The sequence below is a fragment of the Aptenodytes patagonicus genome, chromosome 1 (genome assembly GCF_965638725.1).
Source record: "Aptenodytes patagonicus chromosome 1, bAptPat1.pri.cur, whole genome shotgun sequence".
In the NCBI taxonomy this organism is placed as follows: domain Eukaryota; kingdom Metazoa; phylum Chordata; class Aves; order Sphenisciformes; family Spheniscidae; genus Aptenodytes; species Aptenodytes patagonicus.
Window position 1 is genome coordinate 13,367,947 of NC_134949.1, and position 12,004 is coordinate 13,379,950.

Here is a 12,004-nt window from a genome sequence, read left to right on the forward strand (position 1 = left end):
CTGTGTACTGTGCCCATAAGCTACAACTGAGTCCTAATATATTGTGTTGGAATGACACACGGGTCAAACAAAATATTTTCACTTACCAACAAGTTGTCTAAACATATAAATAAGTTAATAAGGACAAGTCATATTCCCAGCACATTTTGGCAGGATTCCTAGTTGGACTCCTTGGGACTGGCATAATCACACTAACAATGAATGTCCACACTGCACAAATACCCATAACTGTTTGACTGCCACAAAAACAGATTAAATAAGTCCTGTGCAAACATTAAAGAGGTACTGCATTGCTCGTCATCAGTCTGCCCTGTGCCCTCTTTAATATCATGCCAGACAATCAAAAGAGCAATCCCAAAAATCAGGAGGGAGAGCAAAGTTGACACTGTTTTTCTTTTGTCACATTCCTCACTCATGAGTTCAGATGCCTGTGGAGCCATTCCAGTTTCACAACAAAGACTTGTAAAACGACTTGAACACCTCATTTTCTGTGACAAACAAAGGCAACACTGAACGGCAAGCACCAAGTTAAGTTACCTTAAGAGCTGGCAGACCAACTACTTCCACAGAAAAAATAGTGAAGGTGTGAAAAGAAAAAGGGGGTAAAAGAAAGAAGTTAATTGAGCAATGAGTTTGGTCAAGCTGCCCATTTCCAAAAGTTAGACAGGTACCCCAGTGCTAACATCCCCAGGCTTCCTTACTGTCAGGGATAAAAACAGGAACCGCCAAAGGGCAGGTCATCTGACATCCCAGGTACCTATTTTAAGAAGAGATAAATTACCAGTTCAAGAGAGTATATTTCTCTCCATTGACTGTAAAGAGAGACCAGGATGATTAACTCAGATTAAGAAATCAAATAAGATTCTTCAAAGATTTTAAGTTCAGTCTCTAATTTAATAGCTATATGGACACAGAAGCTTAATGTAAGGCAAGCAGAGAAAATCTGGCCTTTCCATTTAGCATTTGAATCTTTTAATCTGTGACATATGGACATCAGCCTCCTGACTGCCTATAAAATACTTAGACATCAATCACAACAACAAACAAAATAGCTGCAACTGGTATTAGGCACTTACTTATAAATCCCATTGTTTTATAGCCCTCCTTTGATGAGTGTATTTTTCAACATGATGTAGTTTTTATTATTATCATTATTATACCTATAACAACATACATAATGAAAAGAAGATGAAACTCTTAAGTTTAAGCATTAATGTTTGCAAATGTTTCTCACATTGCTTTACTTATTTACATGAAGCTTAATAGCAGTACTGTACATGAAGAGCTATCATGGATGCAAATGTAATGAGTTAAAAAAAAAGCACTTGGAAAATTGGACCATTAATGAAAATACATTCCAGACTTCTCCCTGAGAGATGTCTACAGCTGCAAACTGACACAGAAATAAAAAAATTAAGTCAGAGAGATTAAGAAATGTAGTGGTAGTTGTCAAAAGAGGTCCATTTCAGTTCCTCAGCTCACAAAATATCCGGAATGTTGTTATCATTATGAATCCCATTATGCAAGAAAGCAAACTCCTTCAGCTACTCTGAGACATAGCTGGGGTTGCTGAGGAATCCATAGAAGGTGTTCAGCACCTCACAACTAAAATCTAGTGACCAAAAGTAGAAGATATCACAGCTGACAAGCTGCCAGCCTGAGATTCCTGTAAGGCTCTTCTCTGTGCTTAGTTTGTATGTACCAGAGAATGCAGTCACAAGACTAGTTGATAACAACTTCAAGTGTAACTCAATTTGTTTTACTTACGACTTGTAATTCTTTACTAGAAAAACTATGGTCAAAAGCTTAACTTTTCACTTTTTAATTATCGAGTGACTAATCCTGAAATAATTACAAGCATTGAAATAATTTTCCATATTTGCAATGCTTCTACAAGGACAAACTCAGTTTTGCAATCCCGACTTGCTTGCAATAGCATGTAGTACTTCAGTGAATAGCCATTTTGCTACCTGCACAAATGACTGTGAGGGCTGTAGATTGGACCTAGGCTTTAAAAGACAATTGTTTTCGAGAATCAGGCACCTTTAACCTCACAAACTCTTGCTATAGAAAATTTAATTTCAAATTAATTGCTTACTTTTACATATATAGTTTAGATGATAAATTAATTTACATGACCAATTTATTATTTCTCAATAATAAACTATTGTTGATACTATTGTCTGATAAAGAAAAGCAGCTCTTCTTTATTTTGTCTCACAAACCAGGACTCTAAGCCTCACATGGACATTAAAATGAAAAGTTTCCTCAAGCTAGAACAAATCCTTGATGATCACATTGATCCTTTCCTTGTTCTTGTGCTAATCTGATTTTTCGGTCTATATTCTTACTTACTGAGGCATGTTCAGTCCCAGTTATATGAAGAAACTCCACGGCTCTGAATGCAATTGTACCACAACTGAATTGAGATCACTATTTTTCCTCTTACTTTATTACACTTGCCTAATAGTTTTTGAGAGGAAGAATACTCCTGGGGTCAGTTCTGACTTTGGGGCAGTGACCCAAATGTTATAACCTCAGTAAAATCCTTCCAACTGTTGTTCCCCTCCTGTGCTGAGCACACAGGCAGACACACTAGCAACAAACCCAGTACAACCGTACAACAGAACAGAAATACAAACCAGAAGAGGAGGGACACACGGACAGTGGGGGTACACCACACCCACGCAATCACCCTCAGGGTGACTTCCCTGACAGCTAAAGTGCATAGAGATCCTTCTGAATACCTCATGCACCTATTCAAGCTATGAAAAAAGTTACAAAATTTCTGAAAACCTGCTGATACTACAGTGGTGAAAGCAATTTAAATTTACTCTTGGGATGTTGAATACTCATTGGGACAATAAAGAATTAAAACAGAAGATGAAATATCACCTTCAGCTGTTGAAAAAGGTATCTGATCTGGAAAAAAAATTGTTTACAGAGGCAAGCAAATAGGAAATTAAATACAGAAAAGAGAACATAGAATACTAAGGCACCTTGAGACAAAAAATAACTTTGCTAATGTTATGGAATATCTATACGAATCTTCAAGAGAAAAAGTTTACTGTTGTTGGATTTGAACCTAAGCGCAAAAAGGGTGCTAAGCGCTCTTAGCTATCAGAGAAAGTGAATTGAGGCAGGAAGTAAAGGCAGCAGAGACTAGAGAGATGCTTCAGAGAAAGAAAGGCTTACAGAAACAGGGACGCAGAAGATCTGCAGAGGCTCTCTCTCACTTCCAGCTCAGCAGTATTCCTGAGTAGACAAGATCCAAGACTTCTAAGAAAAGGCTAAAGCAATAGATAAGAGACACAGATATTCCCTTCAAAAGCTTTTCCCCTCCATGTTCCCCGCCTGCTATACATAAGAAGGTAAATAAGCAATATGTTTGTTTTCAGACTAAACAGCCATTAGTCATAATTCCCAAAGAGAAGTTTGCTTGTAAGTGCCAAGCACAGCTGGGACTGTATTAACACAGTTGGACAACAAGGGAAACTGTGCTCCAGAGAGATCAAAGGCCAAGAGAGCTTGGACCATGAGTTTCTAACCTTCTGAGAAATGAAGGAAACCAAGCAGTCACCTAACAGCAAACCTACAGTATCTTTGATGCAGCATCCCCTCTGTTTGTGACACTGCCCATGCACACAGCTATTTCAGAAGACATTGCTTTATTATTTGTATAAAACCATCAGGCACATAATCTTCATTTTACATCAGTGTTACTATTAGATCACATGCTGCTCACACCTCTATTCTGGACATTCATTTTCACTGCCTTCCACAGGCACCAAACCCATCTCTCCTTTACAAACATGTATTTACATCCATTATCTGTTGTATTTCATAGTTCATTTCTCATTTCCTCACTACATTCACTCATCCGTTCCCCACATAGATATGCATTCTGCCAGTCCTGTTCATTCTACACTACTCCAACATTAAAATCCCTCTCATTTCTGGAAAGCAGTATCTTCTCTCCCAATGAACAAATCCACACATAACCAAGGCACATCCTCCTCACTCCACACCCACAACACGCGTAAGATCCAATGCCAGCACCAGGCATGAAACAGATTCCAGACAAGGAACAATTAAATAATCTGTAACTCTTCAGTTTAGAAAGTTGACAAATTAAGGGGGGGGGGGGTATCTATCAAACCATCCTGCAGCAGTGAAAATGAAGAGAGGATGAGATGTTCACTGTCTCATCCAATACAAGAACTACAGGGCATGAAACGAAGCTGGTAGGAGTCAGGTTCAAAAAAGAAAGGAGGTGGCAGTTCTTGTGTAGTTAATCTGTGGAACTCGTTGCCCAGGGTGTTGCAATGCCAGAAGTTTATATAGTTGAGGAGGAGACAGGAGAAGTTCAAGGAAGAGGGGTCAACTGAGGATTACTAAATACAGAGGACTGCACTTGGCTCATGAAATCCCTGCATCACAAATGGCTAGGGGCTGCACTTCTGCTCACCATTAGATACTGTGCCATATGGACCTCTGGTCAGACTGTACAGCTGGTTTTGATCTCATGCAATACATAAGACCAAACAGAGGAAGTTTCTTATTAAAGTGAAAGAACTTTTTTCACAGTATGACTGACCCAAAAAGTGTATTTTTCATCTGCAAGACAGGATATTCAATTCATATGTAAGAATTAATGCAGTAAATGTGCAAGGGTAATTGAAACAATACCTAAACTGCATTTTGTGTAGGATAGAAATCTCCTTTTGACTAGAGGTAGAAAATAGAGTGTGAGTAAATATCCCCTAAACATAGAAAAACCCATCATTTTTTGGAAAAGTGATGCAAAATCAGTGAAAAATGTTCATAAGATATGAGGACAAATGGGTAAAAAGCACGATATTTTGAAGAGCTCATTTCTGGGCTGCTTGGAAATTGCAATAAATTCTGTATTTAATAATTATTTCAGGAAACTTCACGTTGCTTAGTTATCTCATAGCAAATAATTTTTTCCAGATGCTTTCCATGTTTCTTTATTTCTCCCACTCCCAATTTGATTCTTTCTCAAGTTTCTGTCTCTCTTAGAGCAAACATTTGGCTCTAAAAAAAAAAATCAAGAAAGAACTGCCAGAAAAATCTGCTCTATGCAGTTTGTACAGTGCCCTTGCTCTCCTTGCAGAAAAATAGTTTTAACTGCTGAGCTGCTGACATTATTTATTTGGATTTATATACACCAACTACACTACAGCTGGATTGAAAATGGGTAAAAATAGCAAGCACTCCACAAAATGAATATATGAGTTCATTTCCATAGGTACATATTTTTAAAAATGCAATAGTACTGTTTGTAATTTTACTATAAAAGCTTCAAGTACAACATACACATATATGCAGATAATTAAAGTATATACAAGATCAAGCTTATTCTGGACTTTTTTCCTTTTATAGAAATGACAAGTATTCACATCTTTCACAGCAAATTTCTCATTTTTCTGACGTGAGAATATACAAGTACTTCTCCTCCTTTAAATACCTGAATAGAAGAACTTGAATAAACTGCTTCTGATGTTAAAAATAGGATTGGGTCTATTTATGACATTGTTTCCAGAAAATCCCAGTCACCAGGTCTCCAAGACACTTCAATAATTTGTATTAAAGGTGTCCTAGACTAGAATTGTTCCTGTTAATTTTGCCTACCTAAACATTAATCATGCAATGTAGTAAATTTTAAACAGCATTTCAAAGGACACTGTAGCATGTTCTAAAATTAAAGTAATCTACAAATCTCGCACCAGGGTAGTTTTATTCATCACTGAAAAAGGGAAAGTTTGTGGCAATTTGTTTAACAACAGCCATCAAGAAATGTGTCCATTTTAGACGGAGAGGAGATTGGATTATATTCTATGTTATTATCTTTCTAGATAAGCTATGATAAAATTAGCAGCATTTGACCACTGTCACCTACCATTCCATCTTGAACTGAATTTCATACTCTCTTTCTTTAATAGCATTGTATTCATTTTGGCAACTAAGAAGTTGTTGCCTTATTCGAGAAACTTCACTGGAGGACTCTTCAGGGAACTGTTCTGCTTTTTCCAATTCATGTTGTTGTTGTTCCAGTTCTACACTAAGACGTTTGGCTTCCTGCAACAGCTGGATCTCAGATTCCTGTAAACTATATTAAATAGAAAAATTTAGAACTAGGCAATGAGAAGCATAAGCTTTGTATTTATACTTCTTTACCTACTTATAATATTTAATTCAAGGTTTTCAAGATGAGATAGGATTAAGACCTGAATAATCTGGTCTAACCTCCTAATTGACCCTGCCTTGAACAGGAGGTTGGACCAGAGACCTCCTGAGGTCTGTTCAAACCTGAATTATCCTACGATGCCATGAGAGCAGTGGAATCTGATGTGAGGGTTTTTTTCTGCATACCGATAGCTGGAGTGGGATTCATCTCATCTAATTTTAACCAGATGAAAGATGGTTAGTTAGTCTAATTTATTTATCTAGCACCTCCTAGAACCAGCAAAGAAGCAGGAAATCCATTTTATCCTAAGAAATGTTGAAGGCTAGATTTAATCAACGTGGGGACCACTAACAGGGAAGTACTCACCAGGACAAGGCCCAGTCTGGGCTATACGACAGCTTTAAGTTCTTAGTACATACCAGGACACCTACCCAGTGCTGAACTGCATGTTGCTATTGCTGTAGTGTCACCAGTATGTGAAGTAATCATTTAATGATACACAAGCTGCAAATACAGTTATGGACTTCTGTGGAAGCTTATTATAAGGCTTGTAGACATGATCAATTATCTGATCTGACTTGTATCACCGAAATCTAGCTTCACAGAAACAACAAACTGTAACATTCTGTCGATGTTAGGAGACTGGAATTCATAATATGCTTAGGAACCTATGTGGTGATAGCTGAATAACAGATCTTAAAGGCTGTTAGTAAAATACATTGATTATTATGGAAAAGTCTTAAAGGGAACTACAGTATGAAAGTTCATATACAATGCACAACATATAAACCTGTTCTTCATGCTATAGAAATCATTGTGTATGCCTTCTCAGTATTACTACACTATAACTTTTGTGTAATGGTTTACTAAAATTGGTCACAAATGATGTGGAAGAATAAAGAACTCAATCACTTGCCTTTTATTATTAAAAATGTAGTGCAATTTAATATTTTTTAAAACAAAGGAATTTAGCATCTCCCATATTGAGAAACTCTAGACATCAATTTTAGCTCAAAGATGACATTTATGGCTTAGCAACAAAAACAAAATTATGTATCACAATGGAGAACAGAGTTGAGATGGTAACTATAAAAATACAAAATATACATCTGACTATACTGCATAAACATAGCTGAAATAATATAGCAGAAAAAGTTTTGTTTTGTGTAACATTTCTACTTAGATAACCACTTCCTTTTTTAAAGCAGAAAATAAGAAAACCACAGACTTAACAGGAAACAAGAGTGTGCCTTTATCACGAACAAATAACTTGATGTGTGATGTATTTACATAGTAACTTTTTAAGGGAAAAATAAATTGACTTATCGACACAAGATCCTATACAATATTTAGATCTTCTTTAAGTCCAACAGAATGTATGCTGTTTTAGGAGTAAATATAATTGGTTGCAGTAATACACATTAATTTCAAACATAATTCTTACATAAAACATAAATTTTACATAAAATTACATAAAAACATAAGTTCTTCCATAAAAACAAAATTCCTAGTATTGATTTTTTCAAGATAATAAAAAGATAAAAATAGAAACAAGAACTGAGTGTTGAATCTAGACCAAATCTTGCTCACTATAGTTGCCAACAGTATTTTTTCATGTGAAGATTTAAATTTAATTGAAGACAATGAAGAAATAACTGGACATCTACACAGTGTACACATCTAGAATCACATGAGTGCAAAAGTAGGCTTGCCAAGTCTGATGTGGCATCTTTTGAATTTGTGAAGTGATTAATAATTTAACATAGGCTTAAGAAGATGAGTTTCCCAAACTGTCAATGAACTATCATTATTACCTGACTTTCTTACAGCTTGGTGTATCAGAATATTCATATTAGGTTCCTAAATTGAGATAATAAAAATAAAAAATTACAATTTGGCCACATGACTGTGTGACCAAATGGGTTTTCAGGGGCCAAATATGAGCTCAGGTACATCAGCTTTAGGTGCAGCCACACTGCAAAGTGGATGAGTGAGACAGCACCAGAACGGGATGACAGCCTGTTCCCAGAATTTCAGCTGTGCACCAAACATAAATTTAAAAGCACATAACACTTTGAAGAAATGTATCAAAGATGTTATCTGCCAGGTGACATCTCTTAGCTTTCCAGAATGCCAAATTGTGCAAAACTGAAACCAAGAAATAAAGGACTATTTACCACTAAACAAAGGACCACACTATAAACTTAAAACTCTGTGTACTCTAGCAACAGCTTTGGAAATTATCTGCATACAGACTAGTCGCATTCATCATATTAGACAAATTTGTATTGTATATCAGAGAGATCAGCTGCAATCATTTGGCATAGCTGTCACAAGGATCTATGCTGCTTAAGATGCGTAAGATTTTCTCCTTGAGATTTTTGTGTGTGAATAAAGGAAAGAAGAACACATACAGCCTGAAGACCTCATCCAGCATCATTTGTTTCCACATGGCATTGTAACAGCACTGGGACAGATGGGGATTAATTGGGAAAGAGATTAAATTCAAGTGTAATTAGTGAAAAAATAAGTTCTTGATCCACAGAACTGTACTGCACATGTAAGGGTGAAGAACTAAAAATTAAAAAGTGGTATTGATTCTGTGAATGGTTCATTGCAGGAAAAGAGTATACACACATACTGAACCTATCATCAGGACTCTCTTTATAGCCAACAGAGAAAACCAGACACTTGCAGGTGTCCGTATAAGGAGGAAGCGTGTGGTCCCTATTTCTTTCTATTGACTGTTAAGGGACTCCAGATACCTAGTTCAGATGTGTATGTCCACTGATGTTAACATACGGACAAGTGAATCCCACCTTTGATGTCTGAAAAGTCCTTTAAAACGTACTGGAGATCACGATCAATTTTTGGCAATTGATTTCCCTTGCTTTCTTTTAGCAGTAAGAGAAATTTATCCGTGGGAATTAGTACTCGTTCACCTGTTGGCATTTTGCTTTGACACATGACTATATCTAAGTAAAGAATGTGACATGATTCTCTCTGATCAACTTTCTTACAGAAGTATGGCAATTTCATACTCCTGTGAGAAGCATGGAAAGAATGAGAGATGTACTCTACCATCTAGCATTTTCATGCTTTTGGTGCATGGTGTTTACAGTAGTTTTATGTGTGACAGAAAAACAGCTGAGCCCTGTTTTCGCTCAGGCCGTATTCCACTTATTATACGTAGAAAGGAATTGTCTTTACATAAAATAATGTTCTATATAAAAGAATGCTATATAAATAAAATAAAATAAAATAAAATATGTAGTAATATGCTTGTATTTTTTCCAACCAAAGACTGGTTTCAAACTAACAGTGGCTAAAAGTCAATCAAGTTCAGCAGCCACTGGATTTCTACTTCAGCTCAGTGAACATCAGTGTGGTAGAAGCCTTCTCAATCAACTAATCCAAAACCCACATAATATTTTGAGTTCTGAGCATTAGGGAAATGCTTCTTGCATTTTCTAGGGAGTTGAACTGGTTTAGGAGTGCTGTTTTTAACTTTGCTTCCCAAAAATATTTGCTATGCAGTAATCTGAATAAAGTCAGATGACTTTTTACAGAGTCAGGGACATATTCTAACTCACTCCCCATTTTATTAAGATGAAACTAGAAGACTCAGCTAACCTCAAGAAAAACTGTGTTTTCAGGATTTTGGGAACCCCTTTTCAAATTATTTTACATTACTTAGCACTTACCGCTATTCAGATTGCCAGGAGGCCCACCAAATCCCAACATAACCCAAGTAAGCAGGTATGACTTGAATTAGTTTTACAATCCTTAAATTAGGCCTTAGCTTCAGTGACAGATCAGCCATGGTTCTCTTATAAGCAGAATTGCCATAAAGGTTTTGATGTGGACTGTCAGGGAAATTGGGCTAAAATATTGTTAATATGGTGGATATTATGATATGTATTACAGAAATATAACAGGAGTATCATGACGTTCATTTTACTGATAATTATGGGTATACCGTAAGTAATATCAAAACTATTAGTCACAAATACTAATGTAGTATTGCAGTATTTGCAATAGGACTGTTCTGCTCTGTGACACACTGTTCACCTAGTACAACTGTACTATCTCGTCCCACTTCGTCCCTCCATTTTCTTTTCCTTCCACCCACATGTGTCCTGCTCAAACCTGGCATTGGGCTATGAGCATGATCTCTTCTCTTCTCTCTCCTCCAGCAAGTACCAGAGCAGGGCAGACTCACAACTACTACACCTAACTTCCGAGTTTCACTTATACTTTGAAGCTTAAGGTTCTAACCTTCTAAATTTATTAGCAGTCCTGCCTAATGTGACTGTCAATATTCTCTGAGGGTAAAATTTACACCTATTTAGATGTGACAGAGTCTCATTTTCCTTCTTAGAAATGAGCCTTTAGCTTCTTCATAGTTGCTCTCTATGACATTAGCTCAGCAGGCCAGAGTCTTTTCATATATTACAATTCTGGCTACGTGATCTTCAAATATATCTTTATTTTAAACTTTTATATTGTCTTTTGCAGTTTGTCCTTCCCTCCATTGCCATTATTATTATGTTTATATTAAAAACAAAGATGTTGTTCAAACAAGTATTTAAATATCCCTAATAACCTTGAAACTTTCTATTAAATAATATTGTTTTTCAACTTTGTGTTCTTGCTTCCTCTTTATGAGCAATCACTATAAGAAAGCCTTAAATGATAATTAGGCTTCAGCATCAGCAGAAAATTACTATAAATATGTAACGCTTTGGCTACTTAAACAAAGTCTAAAAAAGGAATATTGTACCTTGTCACAGTCTTATGCAGCAGGGTGTACTTTCCCTTCAGCTCAGCCACTCTGGTGCCTGTGATTTTTCCAGCAGTAAATAGCTATGGAAGGGAAACAGACAGTTATGAAATCTCCTAAGCACTAATATTTTCATGCTGCTGCAACTTTTTATAACTGTAATTGGCAGCATTTTAGTTTATACAGTCTTTGGTAACATACCAAATCAAATACACAACCAAATCAAATAGATGAAAAAATGCTTATTTACATAATAATTCAAAGCATAAATATAAAGAATGTGTCTGTCACAACTACAGTGCTACCCACACCACCACTTCTTCTCTGATTTTCTGTCTGTATTAATATTTCATGATAATTCTGTCTTGACTTGAACTCAGTCTTTAAGTCACCTGTTTTCCACATTGCTTAACTGGTTCAGTTTTGGTATATACCAGCTGGCCTGAACAGGTGAAACTGAGGCTTAAAGTCCAGTTTGTGCTGAAGCGTTGTGTCCGCAGGCAATATGGTTGCAAAAAAGAGGAGCTGGGCTCAAGCTAGATCATCCTCAGGCCACAAAACACATTGCCTTACATGATTGTGCAGGCCTTTGGCAAACACCAAGACCAAACCACTCCACATATTTAGTACTAAGAAACCCGTATGTGTGTGATGCAGCATACCCATCTCTTAGGTGATTCCTCAGGTGTCTTGAGGGCAGTAATTTGGGCCAATGAGCCAGTCCTTCTTAATATAAATACGAAATAGGACTAGGAGCCAAATTTTGCCACTGGGAAATATCACAGCAGCAATACAATAGTATCTCCTGGGATATTTCTTTAGAAAACCTTTTTTTCCCCTCTTTTGGTTACAGGTAAGGAGAACCAGGTTAAATCCAAGTAAAAAATGTAAGGTGATCTGGCTCTATAAAAGTCCATAGCTAGCCTTTTGGGGCAGCAAGTCAAATCTGCAACTTTTATGGGAACCTGCCAAGAAATGTGGTTGTGCAGATCTCCTGAAATAAGAAACAA

The 12,004-nt window shown here is 36.6% G+C and overlaps 1 protein-coding gene across 1 annotated transcript in view; it reads right to left on the minus strand.

Annotated features, from left to right (window-relative positions):
- The window catches only part of CCDC146 (coiled-coil domain containing 146), an 84,847-nt gene that overhangs the window by 30,316 nt on the left and 42,527 nt on the right, over positions 1–12,004 (minus strand). Inside the window, exons 3-4 of the mRNA XM_076364224.1 lie at positions 10,995–11,077; positions 5,924–6,133 (exon numbers count right to left, since the gene is read on the minus strand). Of these exons, the coding sequence (XP_076220339.1) occupies positions 5,924–6,133; positions 10,995–11,077 (293 nt within the window). The remainder of the gene's footprint in view (positions 1–5,923; positions 6,134–10,994; positions 11,078–12,004) is intronic.